Here is a 24,707-nt window from a genome sequence, read left to right as displayed (position 1 = left end):
CATCTATATACACCACATTCCAAATTACTATATAAACGCTATTTTTCTCAGATTTTTCTAAAGCGTTGGTGCAAATGAGTCAGTATAATGTTTAAATCATTGCATTTTATTGGACAAATCATAGAAACATCCGACTAAAAGAGCGAAAAACACTGAAGCAGAAAAGATTGCGAAAACCAAAATTTGTGTCAGTCTCAAAACTTTTGGCCGCAGTCCTGAATAACGTCCTCCAATAAAACCCTATCTACATTGTGTAATTCTACATTAGCCCTGTGATGGCGCTGCAGGAAAATGGAAAACTTACTGCCGAGTTTCTCCACTGGAGATCGCAGCAACAGGACATTTTGTGATCAGCTTAAGACCCTTGTAACAAGTGGGGATTGTCCAAAGAACAGAACGTCTTAATTCCAGAAGCCAATGATGCGAATCTGCATCTAAAAATATCCGAGCACATAGCAACATATGGATTCTAGTTCACAGAATCCACGTGTTGTAGATTATGTAATAGAGCAGAATTTGCTTTTTTCTCAACATATCCTCGAATTAAATAAAAAAAAGTTCTAAAAATATAAAAAAAAATAAATCAAGAAAAAAAAAATGTCAGTCTTAACCCATTCCGTTCTCTACGAGAATATATCACGGACAGTTGGTCCCATAAAATGTCAATGTTGTGTGCTCATCTGCTGTGTACATTGCACGCTCCCCTGGTACGCCGTCGTATTACAGCAGACATTTCGCAGCGCCGTCCATCTGTCTGCCGTCTTCTGGAGCGTGAATATTGTCATGGTTTTTATTTAAATCGTTATGTTCCTTGCTTCCATTCACTTACAGTTCCTCATTACTACAGATGAGTGAACCTGTTCGGAAAACATTCGCCAATCTCAAATTCGGCACAAATGTAGCTCATTTGGATTTGTGTTCGGATTCCCGAGTATTTTTCCTAAAAATCGGCAAAAGTTAGCAAAAGTTGGGTAAATGACTGAGTTCACTAAGGGCTCTTTCAGATGTCATTGGTTCCAGGAGCAGCACGGGCCACAAAACGTCCTGCACATATGCACACTGATGAAACATGGATGACAGCCCTGTGTCATCAGTGTGACATGTGCCAGCGCCTGGGAATCAGTGTACTTTTTGCGCTGTCCCCCGGTGCTGAAATGAAGACAGTTCACATCACTGTCTCCTGCTCGCGCTGACATCAGTGAGTTGAACTGAGTTTGTGGTGACGTCAGTCAGGTCATAGGATTTCACCTGCTGCTCAGTGTCTCTGCTGGATGGCAGGCTGTATAGTCACATCATGCAACCATGCAGCCTGCCATCTAGATGTAGCAGAGCTAGACAAATGGAATATTATCTTCTCGGTGGACAGGTGAGGAATATTGTTGTTTGTTATTTTAATTCTGTTACAGGAGACATTGGCTTCTGTGGACTGGGCGATGATGTGAGTATGGGTTAGTTTAGACTCAGTAAAGGAGTCTGTGTCTTTCTTTCAGTTAAAGAATTTTATTCTTGCTGTGTGTTTACTTACCATATAACTATATGATTAGTAATGGATGGGTGTCTTATAGACGCCTCTCCATTACTAATCCTTGGGCTTTATGTCACCGGACAATACAAAGGTGACATCAACCCCACTTGCCACCGCTACAGGGCAAGTGGGAAGAGCCGGGCAAAGTGCCAGAATTGGCACAACTAATAGTTGCACATTTTCAGGGCAGCTGCGGGCTGCTATTTTTAGGTTGGGGGGGCAATATCCATGGCCCCTTACCAACCTGAGAATACCAGCCCCAGCTGTTATCTTTAGCTTGGCTGGTTGCAAAAAATGGGGGGACCCCATGTCGTATTTTTTAACCCCTTTTTGACATCAGACATACTATTTAAAACATTTTTTTTAAATAATTGTAGAAATATTTAAAAAAATTCTAAAAAAATAATAATGAAAAAATCAATCTTTATTCCATCAATAAATAAATATTTGAATAAAAAAAATCTAGACAATTAATGTACACATATTTGGTATCGCCGCGTCTGTAACGACCTGACCTATAAAACTGTCCCACTAGTTAACCCCTTTAGTGAACACCATGAAAAAAAACAAGCCAAAAAAAAGTTTTATCATCATACCGCCGAACAAAAAGTGGAATAACACGCGGTCAAAAAGACAGATATAAATAAACCTGGTACCGTTGAAAACGTCATCTTGTCCCGCAAAAAACAAGCTGCCATATAGCTCCATCACCAGAAAAATAAAAAAGTTATAGCTCTTAGAATAAAGGGATGCAAAAATAATTATTTTTTATATAAAATAGTTTTTATTGTATAAAAGTGCCAAAACATAAAAAAATATAATTGAGGTATCGCTGTAATCGTACTGACCCGAAGAATAAAACTGCTTTATCAATTTTACCACACGCGGAACAGTATAACCGCCCCCCCCAAAAAAAATTCATGAATTGCTGGTTTTGTTCATTCTGCCTCCCAAAAATCAGAATGAAAAGCGATCAAAAAATGTCATGTGCCCGAAAATGGTACCAAAAAAAAGTCAACTCTTCCTGCAAAAAACAAGACCACACATGACTCTGTGGGCCAAAATATGGAAATATTATAGCTCTGAAAATGTGTTGATGCAAAAACTATTTTTTGCAATAAAAAGCTTTTTTTAGTGTGTGACGGCTGCCAATTATAAAAACCCGATATAAAAACCCGATATAAATAGTAAATCAAACCCCCCTTTATCACCCCCTTAGTTAGGGAAAAATAATAAAATAAAATAAATGTATTTATTTCCATTTTCCCATTAGGGTTAGGGTTGAGATTGGGGTTAAACTTAGGGTTAGGGTTGGGACTAAAGTTAGGGTTAGGGTTACGATTGGGATTAGGGTTGGGATTAGGGTTAGGGTTGGGATTAGGGTTGGGGGTGTGTTAGGGATAGGTTTGTGGTTAGGGTTATGGTTAGGGTTGGGATTAGGGTTAGGCGTGTTTTGGGGTTAGCGTTGGAGTTAGAATTGGGGAGTTTCCACTGTTTAGGCACATCAGGGGCTCTCCAAACACAACATGGCATCTGATCTCAATTCCAGCCAATTTTGCGTTGAAAACGTAAAACGGCGCTCCTTCCTTTCTGAGCTCTGCCATGCGCCCAAACAGTGGTTTAACCCCACATATGGAGTATCAGCGTACTCAGGACAAATTGCACAACAACTTCTGGGGTCCAATTTCTCCTGTTGCCCTTGGGAAAATAAAAAATTGGGGGCAAAAACGTTATTTTTGTGAAAAAAATATGATTTTTTATTTTTATGGCTCTACATTATAAAGTTCTGTGAAACACTTGGAAGTTCAAAGTGCTCACCACACATCTAGATAAGTTCCTTAAGGGGTCTACTTTCCAAAATGGTGTCACTTGTGTGGAGTTTCCACTGTTTAGGCACATCAGGAGCTCTCCAAACGCAACATGGCATCTGATATTAATTCCAGCCAATTTTGCGTTGAAAAAGTCAAACGGTGCTCCTTCCCTTCTGAGCTCTGCCATGCGCCTAAACAGTGGTTTACCCCCATATATGGGATATCGGCATACTCAGGACAAATTGCACAACAACTTTTGGGGTCCAATTTCTCCTGTTACCCTTGGCAAAATAAAACTAATTGGACCTGAAGTAAATTTTTTGTGCAAAAAAAGTTAAATGTTAATTTTTTTTTTAAACATTCCAAAAATTCCTGTGAAGCACCTGAAGGGTTAATAAACTTCTTGAATGTGGTTTTTAGCACCTTGAGGGGTACAGTTTTTAGAATGGGGTCACTTTTGGGTATTTTCTATCATATAGACCCTTCAAAGTGACTTCAAAGTGATGTGGTCCCTAAAAAAAAATGGTGTTGTAAAAATGAGAAATCGCTCATGAACTTTTAACCATTATAACTCCTTAACAAAAAAAAAATTTAGGTTCCAAAATTGTGCTGATGTAAAGTAGACATGTGGGAAATGTTACTTATTAAGTATTTTGTGTGGAATATCTCTGCGATTTAAGGGCATGAAAATTCAAAGTTGAAAAATTGCGAAATTTTCACCAAATTTCTGCCTTTTTTCACAAATAAACGCAAATCATATCAAAGAAATTTTACCACTATCATGAAGTACAATATGTCAGGAGAAAACAATGTCAGAATCACCGGGATCCGTTGAAGCGTTCCAGAGTTATGACCTCATAAAGGGACAGTGGTCAGAATTGTAAAAATTAGCCCGGTCATTAACATGCGAACCACCCTTGGGGGTAAAGGGGTTTATCATTTATTTAAATAATTTAAAAAAAAAACAGCGTGATGACCCCTCTATTCTTGATAACCAGCCTTGCTAAGGCTGATAGCTGAAAGATGCAGCCGGCAGCTGTCAGTTTTGACTGGCTGGTTATGAAAAATACAGGGGAACCCATGTCAAATTTTCTTTGTATTACTTTTTTATCGAGCAATTGAAGGGTCAAGTGATGCCACTTTTCCTGGTTGACTGCTCCCAAATTTAGCTGTTTTGGCAGCTTTTTTGCTCCCCCTGAAGGTGTTGTCTATGCGTTTTCTGTTGCCCCTATTGAAGTCCATGGGGTTCAGGTATGTTTGTCAAACTCAACATGTTTGGCAACATTGAGACATTCACGGAACCTAACGGAACCTTGAAAGGTTTGCTCATCTTTACTCATTACCTCGCTATAGGAATTTGTGCTGCTATATGTCCTATAAAATCTACAAATGAAAATTTCCAATCAATCATTTGATCACGGATTAAAGCAATGTATGTTTGACGTCCCACCAGGGAACAAAAAAGAACTGTGATTAAAAAAAACCCCATATATATCTGTTTTCCCCCTCCACACTACATATTTTTTCATTAGCACTAAAATCGCAATGACCCATAGAGTAAAGTTATGAATTGCTGTTTTATACTAAAAATTAATAATAAAATAACACAAGAAATCATGGTAAAATGTGCTGTTTTGCTCAATTTCCCTCCACCCTCTCTCCAAAAAATTCTAAAAATAAATCAGTGCATTGACTCTACCCCAAAACAGTACCAATAAAAACTTCAACAAACCCCATGAAAAAACAAGCCTCCATATGACTGTTAACTGAAAATGTTGTATGTCGCTACCCAAAGATGCAAAAAAAAACAAAAACTAGATGAATAATAAAAATGGCCAATAAAAATGTCCTTAAAGGGAACCTGTCAACAGGATAGTGCTTAGTAACTACAGACAGTGTCAGGTTGGCGCCATTGTACTGATTACAATGATACCTGGTGATGAAATCAGTCTTGTGGTTGTTGTTTAATCTTTATTTTCAGTTGTGAGGTAATGATATGCTCGTGCTCTGGGGCGGCCTGTGGGGGTCATGGGGTGCTCTGGTTAGGTATTCATCAGTATGGCTTCTGACAGGTCACTGATCCCTCACTGATCTGCCCACTAGTTTGCATAATGAATATCTGTACATAATTAAAAAAACAACAACTATATGACTATATGAAATGGCGACCTCAGGAGCTGGTCACTGCGGGAACCGATGATGGTTTTAAAAAAAAAAGGCTTATATGTTTTTGTTTTGTTTGTTTTTTTAGAAGAAAATAACTGGCAAAATGTACAAAGGAAAGAAATATTAGCTGTTTTGGGGCGGACTGGATCATGCATTATGGTTGTGCCACCTTTCCTTTGTCCTTTCCCTTCCCCAAACTTTTTTTATTTGTATTATCTATGTCACTATCCATGTGAAAGAACTCTAACTACCTGCTGCCACCACTGGGGGGAGCTCCCTGCATACATATTTATACAGCTCATTTAGAGCTCCCCCTGGTGGTGGCAGCAAACAGACATAATTTTATCATGTAAATCTTTGGTATAAAGTCTTTTTCTGGTTCCAGCCAGTTGTTTTTGCTCAATATTTCTTAATATCTGTACAACGCAGGTGGCCTAAGCACAGAAATAATTTGTCTTAATTGAAAGCAATTTATCAATTCATAGCTAATGTTCTATGTCACCTGCGTTCATTATGAAGAAACGCACGGACTTTTTTAGTGCATTGTTCTGCAGAAATTATAATTTTCCCCTAAATGAACCCACCTGCCGATTCTTAAATTGTTCAATGGCATTTAAAGGGACAGTCAAGAGAGAGCTGCCAACAGATGGGTGCAGGATTTTGGCTGACATCCTTAATTTCAAGATATCGAGGTTTTTTTTTCTTGTTTTGGAGCAACATATTATAAATTATTAAAAAAGTTTTGTAAAATCCAATCATTTCAATAGATTTAAATAAATAAATAAATAAATATTTAGGACAAATCAGACAATTACTGACGCGGTATCTGGTAGCGAGGTGCATGGGGAGAGAGTAGTGAGTTAGCGCCTCATCATGATCATGGACGGCATTGGACCGAAACAGTAAAAAAAGAGAAGCAGAGATTTAATAACCCATAAAAATAATCAAGTACAGATTTAATTTACCGTGTAGAATTCTATATTAAATATCAAATAAAAGCAAATATTAAATCTGTAACATGGGGGAACCATAATCTACCCTCTTAACCCCTTCACGACTTTGAGATTTTCATTTTCTGCGTTTTTGTTTTTCGTTCCCCCTCTTCCCAGAGCCATAACTTTTTCATTTTGTCATATTTTTCCATCAATACGGCCATGTGAGGGTTCATTTTTTTGCGGGACAAGTTGTACTTTTGAACGACACCATTGGTTTTACCATATAATATACTGGAAAATGGGAAAAAAAAGTCCAAGCACAGGGACATTGCAAAAACAGTGCAATTCCATAATTATTATTATTTTTTTTCATGTTCACTAAATGCTAAAACTGACCAGCTATTATGATTCTCCAGGCCAGTACGAGTTCACAGATACCAAACATTTTTTTATTTAAGTGGTGAAAAAATAAAAAAAAAATATATATATATTTTTTTAAATGGCGCCATTTTTTGAGACCCATAGCGTATCCATTTTTTGGTATCTGTGGCTGGGCAAGGGCTTATTTTTTGTCCTCCGAGGTGACGTTTTGGGGTAGATACGACGTTTTGATCACCTTTTATTACATTTTATTGCAATGTTGTGGCGATAAAAAAAACCTTATTCTGCCATTTTGATTTTCTTTCTCGTTACGCCGTTTACAGGTCAGATTAATTCTTTTCGTATTTTGATAGATCGGGCATTTCTGAAAGCGGCGAAACCAAATATGTGTATTTTTTTATTGTTTTATTGTGAATGGGGCAAAAGGAGTGTGATTAGAATTTTTATATATTTTTAAGATTTTTTTTAAATTTTTGTTACTTTTCATTTGTTTCAACAGTCTCCTATGGACACTTGAAACTGCAATTTTCTGATAGCTTGTGCTACATAGAGCAGGGCCTTAGCCCTTCAGAGAAATAACATTTTTTCTTAATTTGTAAATGAGCTGTTAAGATCTATGGGTGGGACATAGATCTCCCTGAGAATCTGCCTCTAGCACTTACTGTAAATGAAAGAGGGAGTTACCAGTGTGAGACATGTAATGACTGACAGTCTGCTCTCCTGATCTACATGTCTCACATTGGTAACGCCTCCTTCTATTTATAATAAGCTCTAGAGGCACATTCTCGGGGAGATCTATGTCCGGCCCATAGATCTTAACAGCTTATTTACATATTTAGAAAAATGTGCATTTCTTTAGAATAAGACATCGGATCACAGATGTCAAGGTATCATTTTATTCAACTTCCTATGACCTACATGCCCATATAGACAGTTTGGAATGGTTGATCCTACTGACAAATACACTTTAAAGGTAAATATCATAATATTGCTGTGGGGAATTGAACAGAGCTCCAAACGAGCCCCTGCACAAACACAGAGCTAAAGGGTAGACCGCTTCATGTAGAATATTTACAAATGTATAGAAAAATAGTTATTAATATCATGCGTCTGCATTTGAACCCTTGATCCTGTGCTTTGTGTTCGGCTTCTTTGTCCGCCACAGCAGATAGACCTTTTCTCCAGGTATATTGTTTCTGTTATCCTTGCTTCAGTCTTTTTAGGGTAACAAGTGTTTTTATTTACTCATTTGTCTGCCCTATCACCTTTTGGGTGCGGCTTTATTTACTTTCCTCCTGCTGGTATTTCCTGCTGTGGATAATCTCCAGCCATACTGCTGTAGTTTAAGCCAGGCAGTGAAAGACCAGCTAGGGTCAGTCTCTCTGCTGTTTATGTTCTTTAACTGCACCTATCTTCTGTTTCATTTTATCAAGTAGAAGACATATTTTCTAACAGTACATACTGTCGCTTTGCCACAGAGCCCCGAGTGCAACTGTTACTTCTGCACCCCTTATAGTTACACTGCTAGATATGGGAACTTTCATGTCTTTTATCTGTATGTGAGCCTTAAACTGGAGCAAAAAGATGTGAACAAACCCCATCCAACATCCAGTTCGGTTCTTCATGTCAGCCAGATAAGACAACGCTCATTTGTGTGCTGGTAAAGTTCTGCCTCTGCCGCTTACTACAACCTGCAACATCATGATGTGCATCACATTCCAACATCATAACCTAGTGAACACTTACTAAAAACCACTTGGGTTCAGGGGAAAGGATTCCTGGTGCACAAGTGAACGCTCCCTCGTCTGGCTGCTAAAGAGGGCTGAACTTGAATTGAATCTTATTGCTCATCTCTAGTCAGTCTAGGGCCCACCTAAAATTTGTCAACTAACCTAGAAAAAGAGGAGACTACCTAGACTCTCGGAAGAGTTGGGAAACCTGTCAGGTATCTCAGAAGCTTCCAGGCATCCTGAACATTTTCTGTATATATATAGGTTAGAAGATGCAATACCAGACTCAGCCACGATGTCCACTGTACATTCAGTGTTTAAGCTTAAAAAGACCTACCTCCATGTGGGGGTTCAGCGGTAGTAATATCAATCCTGTTTTTGGTATTTGTGGTGGCCTTCTGACAAATAAAAGGACAATTTTGGGACCTAGGAGGTTCAGGTTGTTTAGCAATGAACAGGAAAGTGAAAATCTACACCCAGCAGGAAATTGGAAGGAGTCCTTGGACCTTTGAGAATGAAGAATGAGGGGTAGAGAAGTAGCCCTCCTAGTCATTTCATTCCCACTGTTGGAGTGTAGCGTTGCGACTTTTATTCTCGTCATTGCCCTTTAATTCTGACTCTGTTGTACTCAAACAAAGAAAACAGAAGATGACAGAAACATAAAAATCAACAACCCAGAATCATAATACACATATTGAAGCCCTGATTGTAGAGCGTAAGGCCAAGTCTGCTCCTACAAGACCACAGTTGGGAAATGGTTGGCCGGAACATGAGATCTATTAGGGATTGTGGGCGAAGAAAACATAATATGGCATTTATGACTCATTCTGTTTTGCTGTCTTCAGATTAGGCCTCATTAGTCAGTAATTAGGGAACAAAGACGACGCGTCAATGAAATCCGGTACAATCCGAGCCCCGGTCGTAAATAAGTCTGCAGCTGCAGAACGTGGATGAGTCAGGGACGCGGTGACCACTCTGAAGACACGTGGAATAATGACAGTAGGATGGACGAGAAATCCATGTAAACAGTGGAATTAAGTAAATGTCAGATTTTTTTAGACAAAAAGGGGAACTCCGACTATTGGCAAATAGGGCTTATTTATAAATGACATACCAGGGATCACACCACCTGTCTGGAGAAGCGGGACCTCTGTTATACTAAGTAATGAGGCCACTGAAAGGAAGGGATGAGAGAGCAAATCTGCATGAGTACTTACGCTCTCCATTATGGTCATGGGAGTTATAGGAAGAGTCAAACCATAAACTCTAAGAGAGACTAAGATTAAGGCCGGGATCACACTTGCGAGAAACTCGCACAAGTCTCGCATCTCAATACGCGGCACTGCTGCATGCACTCAGACTGGAGCCTTCAGCTGCATAGAAATACATGCAGCCGCATACTCCGGTCCCGAGTGCCGGGTATTGAGATGCAAATTTCGTGCAAGTTTGTCGCAAGTGTGATACTGGCCTAAGAAAGATACACATCCACCCTACCTACTCCCACTTCCCCTTTCTGTCTCCACAAGCAGAATAGTGAGTGCAGCTCTGGGGTATAATACAGGATGTAACTCAGGATCAGTAATGTAATGTAATGTATGTACACAGTGACTGCACCAGCAGAATAGTGAGTGCAGCTCTGGGGTATAATACAGGATGTAACTCAGGATCAGTAATGTAATGTATGTACACAGTGACTGCACCCGCAGAATAGTGAGTGCAGCTCTGGGGTATAATACAGGATGTAACTCAGGATCAGTAATGTAATGTATGTACATAGTGACTGCACCAGCAGAATAGTGAGTGCAGCTCTGGAGTATAATACAGGATGTAACTCAGGATCAGTAATGTAATGTATGTACACAGTGACTGCACCAGCAGAATAGTGAGTGCAGCTCTGGAGTATAATACAGGACGTAACTCAGGATAAGTACAGGATCAGTAATGTAATATATTTACAAAGTGACTCTATTTTTCATGGTAATTAATTCCATCCACAAATTGCTAAATAGCATTTGAAGGTGACTGTCATCAGACAAATATAGTTTGTGTTAGACAGGAAAACAGTATCTGACATAAATGATATGCATAGTCAAGGGTATGCACACACGTTATATCAAAGCATAGAGAAAAACCTCATTGCACGACTATTTTTCATATTAGAGTAAATGTCCATCATAATTTAGGACATAGAGGTTGGCAGACTGCATCTCATACACAGAGCTCCAGATCTCCTGCTGACCTTCACAAAGTCAGTCAAATGTTAAATCTACGGCTATCTGCAGCCACCACTAGGGGGCGTTCACTGCCTATAGATTTATACAGAAATTAATGGGAGCTGTAATAATTTCTATGAGCTTTCCCTATTGGTGTCTCACGGGAAATGCCAGGTCTGTGTATGGGGAAGCCGGAGAAGCAGATTGCTCAGTTTCCTTCTCCTACTATGGATCTATATATAGTTACATAGTTTAATGAGCAAATTGCCTCTTCAGAGAGGAAAAGGACTTGAATCCTAAAAGTTAATATCGACCCATTAACGAGCTTTGTCACATGACTTAGGATAAAATCTTACTTTGAGAAACATGTTTCGGGGTGCTGCCCCTCTTCAATGCAACGCTTGAGATCTGATTTTAGTTATATCAGAGGCCTCTTACTGAAGTCTTAGGGTAACATTTTTCCTTGTGGACAGTGACATGCCTGGCATGTCAGTGTAAGGAGACTTATAGGCCATGCAGTGCTCCTCTGGGAAATTAAATATGCAAACAACTTCTTATACAGCCAAAATCAGTTCTATTGGTTTGCGCCGAGGAGGAGCAAAAATCCCGAAACACGTGTCTACAAATAGAGCATCTGGTTTGACTTTTATCCTAAGTCCTCTTCCTGTCAAAAGAGTTGCCTACTTATGAGTTGCCCCACGGGCTAGGGGTACTCGGTACCGGGTCAAGCGGTTCACAGGGAATGTCACGGTGGCTGTGACCCGGTCCGTGGCCCTGGGCGCTCATGTAAAAGGGAAAGGTCTTTAAAGGGATAAAGTTTATGTTCGTGACGCCACCTTTGGTATTCGGTCAGGGTGACCGACGCTGCTTTAAGTGGTCCGCTGGGGTGATGTTATGGCAGCTAGATGGTATATCTTCCCACAGTTAAAGTATATCCCCAGGGCTCCCGGTGAGTAGATGGTGGTATGGTGAGAGATGCAGATAAGAACGAGGACACAGGTTTGCAGTCTCTTTACCTTGTTTACTGTTGGTTTCAGCAGCCACAGTCCAGGGCACCAGACCACAGGGCAGGCAGAGAAGTCCGGGCAGTCCAGAGAGACAAGCAAGTCCCCCTGGGTAAGTCAGGTGGGAGCCTACCACTCTGCGCTTTCTGTCTCTAAGTCCCTGCTGCCACTAAGTGTCTCAACAAGGTCTTTAATCGTTCTGCTGTCCTAGGACAGGTACCTGTATGGCAGGCAGCTCGAGCCGTAGGTTCTGGGGTCCGTTCTTGGTGACTCCGGGCTCCTTAGTGCTGCTGTGCCACAGGTAATTGTGGGCAAAGCTTTGGTAATACTATGCCCTCTGGTTCTGCTCCATATCGTAGAGTCCACGTGAGCCTCGGGCTCCCGGTACCCAGATTCTTGCGCTGTAGCTCTTCAGAGGCCTGCTCGTGGCCTCCTGGAGCTCTCACTTTAATCTGTGCTCCACTCCTGTCTATCCTCGCACACAGACTCCTACTCCAGACAGAACTGTCTCTGCCTCCAAACCAGGATCTTTATCCAGGGAAGCTGCCCTAAAACAGGGTTTTGAGCTCCCCCTCCTGGCCTGGAATTGGAAGGTGTTTTGTGTGTGTAAACCTACTAAAGGAAATCCCACTTGTCTCCAGACATAGCACTACCCTCCCCGAGAGGAAGGCAGCACTACTGTGGTACCCGAACTCCTGGGGTGCCACACTTAATTTCCCAGAGAAGCACTACACGGTCTATAAGTCTCCCTACATCAGCTTGGCCCTCTCCACAAGGAGAGAGGTTATCCCATATGTATAGTAGTCACAAGGACGCTAATTCTCCGAAGATTATATAATGTTCTGTAGTGTCCCAGTACCTCCTCCTATCTGTTGCAAAATACTGTATAGTTGTTGGGTGATTACCAAATCTTACGTCCTGTTATGTGGTTTATTTGAAAAATTGTCCTATACTGCCATGTACTGTCCAAAGTGTAAAGGTGCAAGCGTTTTGGTCACATGACACTCTCTCAGCTTGGTTTCCGGCGGAAGCCTCTAGAAGCTGCTGAGGTAAAAGTTGAGGAGGAGTTCCTGTCCTCCCTGTGAGGAGCGACGTGAGGAGAGGTTGACTTCCTAGGCTGCTCTACCTTTAACCTAGGTCCCGCTTCCCTTAATCTTCAATCGGCCAGGAAACTGCCACAGCCTACGCCAGGAGGACATCTTAAGTTTCAATCTTCATAGAGACAGAAGAGATAGCGCTGTACAAGGGCTCTTCTGTTACACTCCACGCCCCTAATGGTTCTGCCTCATGTTCTACTGCATCTTTTACTGCACGCCCTGTGACAGGGAACCGTGTCAGGACTTAATCATGAGTAAGCAGTGAACACTATTTCCACAGTGAACCAAACTGTGTAGGCCCAACCTTGGTAGTAATATAACTGAAGGACTGTGTGAATTAATATAGTAATAACCCGGTATATAACCGTCAGTCAGCCGATCACTTTATTTAAGCCATTAACTGGGAAGATTCCATCTTAAACGTCATGGTGACCAGATCTCTTGCTACCTCAAATTTCCAGCTTGTATGATGGACTGTGATACCATGGACTATGTATTGTGAGGTGAATACAGTAAAGACTCCCCTTTTGATTACGTTAATACCCTTGTAAGCATTCATCCTTGAAACTGCGCACACACACACTAAGAGGCTGTAAGGGCTCAGTGTGAGCGACACAGGGCTAGCACGCCACAACGCCCCCTGTGACATTCCTAATTTCTTTACTATTGGATGGCCATGGCACCTATAACATCTAGTTCCCCCCTGGGTACTGCAGTTCCATCTAATTATCTCATCAATTACACAAGTTACAATAACCAGCTAATCAAAAATTAATGATAGAAAATTAAAATAGAATGTGAGAAGTAAGCAATGAGGAAATGAATGGCGTTCCCTAGATATTCTTGGGGGAAAAGAACAATTATGTCCACCATGTCAGCTCATTACCGACCTATACAATACCCTCAAGCATGGGCAGCAGTAGGACAGGCAGCCACATCATAACCACATCGAGTTACCAAATTGCATTTTATTTTATTTAGAGGGATAGTCATAATATATATATATATATATATATATATATATATATATATATATATATATATATATATATATTGTGGTAGGTTGACTCGGCTTCTTAAAGAGGTAGACACAGGAACCGTTTGTATTTAAAGTCCGGCTGGTTCATTGCAGTCCACATAAACCACCTGTCATGACTCAGCAGACGAGTGACCTGGGACCAGGGTCTCCTTCCCTTTCCCTAACACTAGGGGGCCCCCTAGCTTGCCCTATTCCCCGGGATACTTCTGAAGGTGAAGATGCCGGGGCCTCCACACTTGCCTTATCTCCTGTATCTGCCCTCCATCTGTTCTTTTCCCCCACCCAGGGAAGACGGCTACTACTGTGCACCGCAGTACACCAACAATGCAACATAGGCAAGGGTAAATTGAAAATACCAAGCATACAAATATTCACTCACATATAACAAAGGAATGCACCAGGGAGTGGAGGACGGGGGAATAACCAAAGTAAGAGGAGGGAAGGGAATTATCACACTTACAAACCACGCAACAGTCACAGATACCTCCTCCAAAACTCCTTCTCATATGAACACCTCTCCTCCAAGCCAGGCAGCATAAGCTAGCTCTGACATGGGTTTCAATCAGGACCCAGATTATAAAGGGGATGGGAGTGGCTAACCGAGCTCAGCTGAGAGCTCAGGCTCCCACAGTTTGCAACATGGCTGATTAACCCCTGTTCTGACAAAATAAATTAACACCTTTTTAAAAGAAGGAGAAGTGCTTCTTTTTCAGTGCAGGAGTAGGAGCAATCAAACGCTGTGGTCTTCTAGCTCCTCTCTGTTGCGGTAATCCCGTGACACCATCTCACCAGAAATCGTAAACACAGTCTTTGTCTGGCACAAGGTAAAACAAAGGTAACAAGTCTATATGATAGTGCTGGGTAGCCCACCGGGCTTACAGTCTATCTTCTTACTCCTTTTAGCAAAGGTACTCAATCCAGGAGATCTGCAACATCCACACACAGAGGCCATTGTGAGACAAACAGCCCTCAATTTACAATGTGAACCACACCCAGGGGTGGAGATATGGTGAGCAGCAGTCTCATCCAACTACTGAGCTGCTAACAATCAATCTGTCATTATTATGTAAGCCATAATCATCAACATTAACAGAAATAAACACGTGAAGTAGATCACTCTGTGTGTAATGACTCTATAAAATATATGAGTTTCACTTTTTGTATTGAAGAACTGAAATAAATTCACTTTTTGATGATATTTGAACTTTGTGAGAATCTATGGGATATTGTCAAGAGAAAGATGAGAGACACCAGACCCAACAATGCATAATAGTCCTTCTGGATTTCTAATTGCCATGGCTTCATCGTGAACATAAATTATTATTACAGTGTGAACAGAACCTAATCTGGATTTTCTCTTACTTGGCTATGGTGGGGGGTAATTATCATAGTACTGATGATTAGACACAGATTGGTAATATAGCATGGTTTATGAGGCCTTATTCAAAATGAAAATTAATAAAATACATAGTTTAAAATATTACTAGTATTGAAAGGATTTACAAAGGTAGCATCATGTCCTCTGCTGGTCACAAGTGGTATTGCTACTTTTTGTTACTTTATTTATTAGAATTCTTTTTTGCTGTTTATTGGGTTTGTCATTAAATATGACTTGTATTTAGCAATTTTCTTACATATCTGCTCTAGTAAATATGCCATGTTACAGTAACATAGGTATGTCCGGTAATTTGCTTCTGTGGGAACTAGTAATAGTCAAGTATTTTATGCCGGAAAACTGGAGCAAAAATTAAGCAACTTTTGGCATTTTTATACTAGCTCTGCTAACTTTATTAAAAGCATTCGCAGCTTAGCAGAAGGGGTAATGTTCTAGATTCCAAATATTTTTTTTTTAATAAAATTAGTGTAAATTATACAGAAATTTTCCCCAGTCTCCATTTGGAGCACATTTTCCTACTCACATAGCAGCTGAAATATTGTGCCAAATTCATTGGGCAACGTACGCCTTTTAATTAATTTAGTGCATATTTCTTTGGATCAAGACACCAAAATCAAATCACCAAATTCCGTCAGATTTAGTTGCAGAAATTTCTGATACTGAAAATTTCGGAATGATGTTGTTTCATCTAAATGGGGTTGTTGTGGAACTTACCACCCAGAAAAAAAATGCAATAGTAAATCCATAATGTGTGAATATGTATATATATATATATATATATATATATATATATATATATATATATATATATATATATATATATATATATATAGTGCTCAAAAAAATAAAGGGAACACTAAAATACCACATCCTAGATATCTCTGAATGAAATATTCCAGTTGCAAATTTTTATTCATTGCATAGTGGAATGTGTTCAGAACAATAAAACATAACAATTATCATTGTAAATCAAAATGAATATCCCACGGAGGTCTGGATTTGGAATGATACTCAAAATCAAAGTGGAAAATCAAATTACAGGCTGATCCAACTTCAGTGGAAATGCCTCATGACAAGGAAATGATGCTTAGTATTATGTGTGGCCTCCACGTGCCTGTATGACCTCCCTACAACACCTGGGCATGCTCCTGATGAGGCGGCGGATGGTCTACTAAGGGATCTCCTCACAGACCTGGACTAAAGCATCCGCCAACTCCTGGACAGTCTGTGGTGCAACGTGACGGTGGTGCATGGTGCGAGACATGATGTCCCAGATGTGCTCAATCGGATTCCGGTCTGAGGAATGGGCGGGCCAGTCCATAGCTTCAATGCCTTCATCTTGCAGGAACTGCTGACACTCCAGCCACATGAGGTCTGGCATTGTCCTGCATTAGGAGGAACCCAGGGCCAACCGCACCAGCATATGGTCTCACAAGGGGTCTGAGGATCTCATCTCGGTACCTAATGGCAGTCAGGCTACCTCTGGCGAGCACATGGAGGGCTGTGCGGCCCTCCAAAGAAATGCCACCCCACACCATTACTGACCCACTGCCAAACCGGTCATGCTGAAGGATGTTGCAGGCAGCAGATCGCTCTCCACGGCGTCTCCACACTCTGTCACATCTGTCACATGTGCTCAGTGTGCACCTGCTTTCATCTGTGAAGAGCACAGGGCGCCAGTGGCGAATTTGCCAATCCTGGTGTTCTGTGGCAAATGCCAAGCGTCCTGCACGGTGTTGGGCTGTGAGCACAACCCCCATCTGTGGACGTCGGGCACTCAGACCATCCTCATGGAGTTGGTTTTTAACCATTTATGCAGACACATGCACATTTGTGTCCTGCTGGAGGTCATTTTGCAGGGCTCTGGCAGTGCTCCTCCTGTTCCTCCTTGCACAAAGGCGGAGGTAGCGGTCCTGCTGCTGGGTTGTTGCCCTCCTACGGCCCCCTCCACGTCTCCTGGTGTACTGGCCTGTCTCCTGGTAGCGCCTCCAGCCTCTGGACACTACACTGACAGTCACAGCAAACCTTCTTGCCACAGCTCGCATTGATGTGCCATCCTGGATGAGCTGCACTACCTGAGCCACTTGTGTGGGTTGTAGAGTCCGTCTCATGCTACCACAAGTGTGAAAGCACAACCAACATTCAAAAGTGACCAAAACATCAGCCAGAAAGCATTGGTACTGAGATGTGGTCTGTGGTCCCCACCTGCAGAACCACTCCTTTATTGAGGGTGTCTTGATAACTGCCAATAATTTCCATCCGTTGTCTATTCTCTTTGCACAACAGCATGTGAAATTGATTGTCAATCAGTGTTGCTTCCTAAGTGGACAGTTTGATTTCACAGAAGTTTGATTTACTTGGAGTTAGATTCTGTTGCTTAAGTGTTCCCTTTATTTTTTTGAGCAGTGTATACATACATATTATATATTTTATTTTTTTCTGCCTCTCTGGACACTTTTAAAAATTGAGTAGTAAGGTGTGTCTGGCTAGCTATGCAAAGAAGGTTTCAGCCAAATTTATGAATTGTGACTATAAAAAGTTGCAATAAAGTTGGAGGGTAGTGGAAAAAGTAGTAGAAAAAGTGGAAAAACTGCTGTAGGCAAAATTCTTACGCTATACTGTAAAGATGCAACATTTTGATACACATAAAACCAAACTTTTCAAAATTGTTATTGTTTTAATCCCACAAAAAAACTCCTCCTGGGAATGCTCCTCCTGATGGCCAGCCCCTGAGCATCGATCTTTGCTCGGGTTTACACAAACCTTGCCTCTAGTTGGTCATGGATGCCCCAGATTTGCTGGGATTGTGTCTGAATTTTAGGACATTCCCGGAAATTTTGGCACGTATTGCAAAAATTACTTTAAAAGTTCCCGTCATAGTGATTTGTCTCCTAGGTACTCAAACAGTCTGTGATGTATGAGCCATAAAACAACTGAATGCTGCAGTAAAATGCAGTCGCTTGTCTTTCAGCAGATTGACATGTTGATTAAAGTAGGAGGAGGAACGTGCCGCCATTTCTTACCTTCAGGCTGGTATTGTGCTAACATCGTGACCGTCTGACCTGCACCTTTTAAAGCCGCTGCAGCTTGTTCATGGGAAGCACCGCGAAGATCAATTCCATTAACCTGTGAACAAAAAGGTGCACAAAATTATAAGCCTATCCTAAGGAAAGACACCAGTAGGGCAGAGGGCATTCTGCACACTAGAGACATGTGATTTGTTTCAAGATGGTTCCACATAACAGTGAATGTCTTAGTACCCTCAAAACTGCGCCGGCAATAGTGTCTATAACAGTGTTAGCTGGCGTGCCCTCTTGTGTGAGCCACAGTGCCCCATAACAAGGCCAACCTCAGTTATCAGAAGTATACCAGTCATAGTGTCGTGAAACAGGAGAAGAGCCAGTTTCCTCAAAACTGTACATTACTCAATACATTACTCAACTGTACCAGCCATAGTGCCCCACAGCTTTCTCAGAGGTAGACCACACACAGTGCTAGTCACGGTGACTCCAAACTGTGTCCCCCATAATGCATCATAAAGGTGCTCTTCACAACTCCCTATAAAAGTGCCAACCATGGTACTCTCAAAACGGTATCAGCCATAGTGGTCCATCACAGTACCAACTGCAGTACCCTTAGATGTGTACCACTCATATTGCCCCATGGCAGTTAGACAGTGACCTCAAAATAATATCAGCCATAGTGCCCCATAATAGTGGTAGCCACAGTACCAGTAAAATTCTACACGCCATAGTGTCCCATAACAGTGCCAACCACAATGCCCTCAAAACTGCATCATCTACAGTGCCCTATAAAAGTGTCAACTATGATACTCTCAAAACTGTATCAGCCATAGTGTCCCATCACAGTGACAACTGAAGTACCCCTACCAGCCACAGTGCCACATAACAATGCCAGCCTCAGTTCCCTAAAAACTGTGGCATCCCAATAACAGTGCCATCCGAGCAGAGAGAACCAGTGGGTCCGGCCTCTTGGGAAGAACTTTATACCAGTTGTACCATCTCAGATGCCGTCATGTAGCACGAGCATGCCACGGAGTGCCATTTTAAAGCCCAGTATTCATCATCAGACAGGCCACACAGAGCTCCAAGGTCTATGGCGGCTCCTGATTGCTTTTCTCTGTTCCAAAATTAATTTGACAGAGCGGAAATACATCTGATATTCTTGGCAGCGGTTGGTTGTTATGAGCAGATTATCAATATCCATTCTCCACACTTATCTCCCTGCCAAGCGAGCTGGGACTCCGGAGGCGTTGTCCATATGCTGGAGTAACAGACACCGTTATATGATGGCTCCAGTATAATACACGAGGAAAGGGATGTGTTCTCCAAATCACACAGGTCAGTAGAACCTGAAGGTCTGGGGCAAATCTAGATGAATAGGACTCCATGCCCAAATACTCCTATGGGTGTTGGCACATCTGGACCTGTATTGGGATGGTGGCACCACCATGCCAACTCCGATGCCCTCAACCTTGACTGTCTCCCATAGGAGTAATTGCTCATGGACCCAGCTTTCCATAAGTGAACCAGAGGGTGACATTCATTATGGATGAATTCACAACAGGCTTTCTTCGGGTTGCCGTATAGATACCCCCTATGAATTGTAAACGTCTCTCAGTATACACTGTAATAGGAGTGGACAGCTCCATGATCCCTTTCCCAGGCCTTACGTTTACAGTGCTGGTCAGGATGGTACAGCTCAATAATGTAATATACAAGTGTCAGCTGGATCTGCAAGGGTTGATTTACACAATCTGCATTGTTCTGATGACTTAGGCATGGATTTCATACCTGCCAAATGTCCTGAATTTTCAGACACACTCCTCACAAATTTGAAGCCTCCTGGTCCTACCCTTCCGTGTGATTTCGTCTAATGGCCTGGGGCAACCTCGATATGGAAGTCAGGGCACAGAGGCACACTCAGCTTGAGAAGCTACAGGGAAGGATGGACTCAGACTACATGGGGCAGAAGGTATTGCAATCCAGATATACTGCTAGAGGTGAGGAAGATCCCCTAGGGCTAGGAAAGCCAGTGAGAGGGACATGCCACCCATACCGAGAACTAAGGCTGTGGGAGAGATGATGCCCTGGAGGAGCTTATCCTTTGCATCTGCTTGTAAATACTGTACAGACTGCAATTCACAAAGTAAAAGTTTGGTTTTCATGAACCAAGTGTCTCCTGGATTAATTGCTGCCCTTGTTCCAGAAGAAGGATTCCTGAAGTCAGCAGAGGTCTGCAGGCCAGAAGTAAGAGGAAAGCACCACATACTCAGCAACACACTGGGACTGAGACACACCTTGTCTGTAGGATGCCAGAGCGAGCGGGGACCGAAGCTCGCCCACGACTACTCTCATGGGCATCTTACATTTGGTGTAGTTGGCTGAATGTGACTACCTCACATGAAGAAAGCGGTGAAGATATTGCTAATGGCGCACATGGAAGAGTGCTGGAATACATGCGGTCTAAGATGGCGGCTCGAAGCATGGATTCCAAGATGATGACAACGGCAGTGAAGAAAAGATGAAACAGCACCTATCGTGGGTGTGGATGGCACACGAAAGCGCGAAAAGAGGTTTAGACCTCACAAGTGACTGTCCGAAAGAGGATGGCCCCGGTGGACAGAGGACTGCCCGGAATAGGAGGTACGTTCCGGATGAAGGCGTGACGCAGTGTGAGGCGCGGCCCACTGCATGGAAGATTGTGTTGGAAGGGGGCGCGACTGAAGGCGAAGCTGCCGAGAGTGAAGTGTGACGTAGTGATCATGTCAGAAGTTCTGCCCTGGAAGAGACGGAGTCAGACGCGCAGGAAGCCCGGCATCAGAAAGCGCTTGATGCAATTTTCCCTGCGGCGAGTGGTGAGATGCATAGCAGGAGGCTCTCCCTGAGAATAGCACCAGGGCCGGACTGGCCATCTGGCAACTCTGGCAAATGCCAGAAGGGCCTGTCTGGTCATGGGCTGCCTTGTCTGCTACATTTTTAACAGAATTGGTGTTCTCAAGACACCCATACTGTTGAGAGTTGTGATGGAGCACAAAGTCGGTGACTCCGTCAGTCACCCCAGCGTGCAACGGGTATCATTAGAAATATTGGTCTTGTAGTAAATCTTGATTTCCTCCATCCAGGGTAATATTAGTGATATATCCACATCTGGAGCTTGGGGACCGAGACAACATGGGTGTGTGGGATTTCAAATGCCAGGGCTGAATTTCAGTCCCAGTCCGTACCTGAATAGCACACAACAGTCGGGACCTGAGTGGGCTCTACGGGGGTCTGGAAGATGTCAGTGAGGAAAAGGTGGTCGAGATAGTCACCCCTGGGGCTGCAGCAGGCAGCCACCATGCAGCAGGAGCTGCCCAAGAGCCAGCACTGCCGGCGCCAATGCTGGTTTGGTGCACGGCGATACCGCAGCCGATGTAGGCCTCTTGGCCCACGAATTAAGGATCATGTGCTGAAGTAGGATTAAGGGTTAAATGTATTTGATGCTTATGTAAAAGGGTCAGTAATTGGGGACATTATTACAGGAAGGAATCAGAATGTGGGACATTATCAAATAAAGGGGTATAGGATGGGGGACCTTATTACAGGAAGGACCCATGATGAGGGACATTACACCAGGAAGGAACCCAGGATGGGGGACATTATACCAAGAAGGGGCCCAGGATGGGCCAACGCTTTTACAGAAAATCATTTAACTAGGCTTTAAAGGCTATTGCCTGCATATTAACCCCATTTCTGCAGATAAATATCTTATCTTGAAGTGACAAGTTTCCTTTAAAGAGATGTTCAGGACATTTGCAGTATTTCACTGGCCCCTAATATAGTGTGATGTACTGTTAGGATTTGGCTGCGTTCACACTCTCCATGCTCGTTACACCACTGCTCTAGCCTAAATTTGTATACAGATAGCCACATGCCAACCACTTCCTCTCTGCTTCTTTCATTTAGAGCAGAAGAGAAAGAAATTGGCAGTGAGTGTAAGTAGGCAAAGTGCATACGGAGTAGTGATGTGACGAGTGCAGGGAGTATGAAAACAGCTGAACAGTATCCTAAAACAAAACCAGAATATATATTTTAGGTGTGAAAATAAAGTTTCCAAAAGTTTTTCTTTTACAGGTGATATGCAAAATGACCTCACTATATAACTATTGTATAGTGTTCAATTTGTGTCAGCACCGCATGCTGTTCAATGAATTAGACATCATGTTCTCTTTTTGTATTTCTGTAATAAGCTTGGTTTTGCTCCTGTATCTATGCAGTAAGCTCAGTTCTGGTATTGTATCTGTGTAGTAAGCTTGGATGTTACAGTATCTATGTAGTAAGCATGGTTCTGATACCATGTATATGTAGTTGGCTTAGTTCTGTTCCTGAATCTACATAGTTGGCTTAGTTCTGTTCCTGAATCTATGTAGTTGGCTTAGTTCTGTTCCTGAATCTATGTAGCAGGCTTGGTTCTGTTGCTGTATCTATGTAGCAAGTGCAGTTCTGTTTCCATATAGATGTCATAAGTGTGGTTCTGTTCTTGTATCTATGTAATAAGTTTGTTTTTGTTCCTGGGTTTATGTAGTAAACTCGGTTCTGCTCCCTTACCTATGCAGTTTGTTCCTTTCTCTTCCTGCACTTATGTATTAATCTGGCTTCCATTCTCATATCTGTGTAGTCAGTTGATTCTGTTCCTGTATTTATGTAGGTAGTAAGCTCGGTTCCGCTCTCGTATCTATGTAGTGAGCTGTGATCTGTTCCTCTATCTATGTACCAGCCACCATTATTTTTAAAGCCTCTTACCTCTTGTGCTTTAATACAGAGGCCAGAGATAAGCAAGCTAAAGATTGGCTGCTGCATCTTGAGGCCCACTGTTTTGTTATCCCCCAGGCTAAAACTTGCCAATGATCCCCTGAGGCATCACATGGAGACATAATAATCTTTGGGGACATCATATGAGGTCATAATTCTATGTGGGGACATCATATTGTGTAGGGCACCATATGGGACATAATACTATGGGGTGGCATCGCGTAGGTGTGCGATAATGTGTGGGGGCATCATATGGGAAGATATAACTATGCAAGGCCATCATAATGTAAAGCGCTGCAGAATATTGGCGCTATATAAATAAAATTATTATTATTATTGTATGGGGCATAATATTATATGGGGGCATCATATGGGTGCATCATATTGTGTGGGGAAAAAGGAATGGATGGCTTCATTATCCTTTCCTGGGCCAGTCCCATATACCCTTTCAAGGGGGCTGTGTTTTTTTCCCCTTTGAAATTGAAATGGTGTTCAATACATTATATATATTTGTCCTAAATACGTTCATTACAGATAAAACTCATCTAAAGAAACCCTCAAGCCCAATATGTCTATGTAATTTTTGAAAGGCAACGAATAATACCAATAATAATAAAAATATTAGTAGTAAAAAAAAACAAAACAATACTATAAATTGCCAGCAGTGGGATACAAGAATTCGAAAGCCAATATTGCCCTCTAGTGGATGACAGATATAATTGCTGTTGCTAATGTTTGCCAACTATGTTATGCCATATGCATCGTTATGACAATTATTGGTAAAATTTGTGTCATATTTCATGGCTTAAAATGATTTTGGTATTTTGATAAATCTTGGATTACAAATGATTTGTCACATTCTCAAGTAGGTATGGGCAGGACATTTATTTGTGACCAGGATCCTATGCATATTATGTTCCTTTTGACGACAGCCTTGTACTCTGAAATATTACGCCCCACTCCCTCCTTCCGAAGTTACTGCAGTTTTTGGATATTGTAATTACTTTTTAGACTAGAAATTCCTACTAATTTCCTATCCAAATCTCACTGCAACTGACAGGTCGGACATCTGCTTGCCTCCGAGTGCCCGCTGTGGGAATGACGAGCCTCGGTAAAGTCATCTGTCTGTTGAGGAAGGATGTCCGCAGGGGCCCTGCTGAGGTCAAGCAATAGAATTAGGTAATGGGGCATCACAGGCCTCTATATTACAGTGACATTGGCTCGTTATATTTGTCATCCACTAGGGTGCAGTAATAACTTACAGAATGTTATATGTCAAGGATAAAAATGAACGGAAAACTGAATTGTAAGAAAATACTCTTTGCAAATCATGGGATTGCACTTGTCACTTAGTATGAACGTTGCACTGGGTCCTTGTGGTCAATATGCCACTATCTCTACGTCACAGACCCATATCTCTCAATCGTCCCACATCCACAGTGACAGTTACAGATTTGGAAAGCTATTTCGTTGCCCCAGGAGGTGAGGGATATGACCCGGTTTCCTTAGATCACCCATGCCGTTGAATTCAGTGGTGGAGTAGGAAACTATTAGCATCCAGCCTGTGTATGTCCACTCCATTGTTTGAGACTCGCG

At 42.0% G+C, this 24,707-nt stretch overlaps 1 protein-coding gene across 14 annotated transcripts in view; it reads right to left on the bottom strand.

Annotated features, from left to right (window-relative positions):
- DLG2 (discs large MAGUK scaffold protein 2) overlaps positions 1-24,707 on the bottom strand; it is a 1,278,757-nt gene that overhangs the window by 212,385 nt on the left and 1,041,665 nt on the right. For all 14 annotated transcript variants that reach the window (XM_077298627.1, XM_077298628.1, XM_077298639.1 and 11 more), the window contains one exon: positions 18,321-18,423. In XM_077298627.1, the coding sequence (XP_077154742.1) occupies positions 18,321-18,423 (103 nt within the window). The remainder of the gene's footprint in view (positions 1-18,320; positions 18,424-24,707) is intronic.

Source organism: Ranitomeya variabilis, chromosome 3, assembly GCF_051348905.1.
Source record: "Ranitomeya variabilis isolate aRanVar5 chromosome 3, aRanVar5.hap1, whole genome shotgun sequence".
Classification (NCBI taxonomy): Eukaryota; Metazoa; Chordata; class Amphibia; order Anura; family Dendrobatidae; genus Ranitomeya; species Ranitomeya variabilis.
Note: the sequence above shows the minus strand (reverse complement) of the source record. Positions and strands in the feature narration are given on the sequence as shown.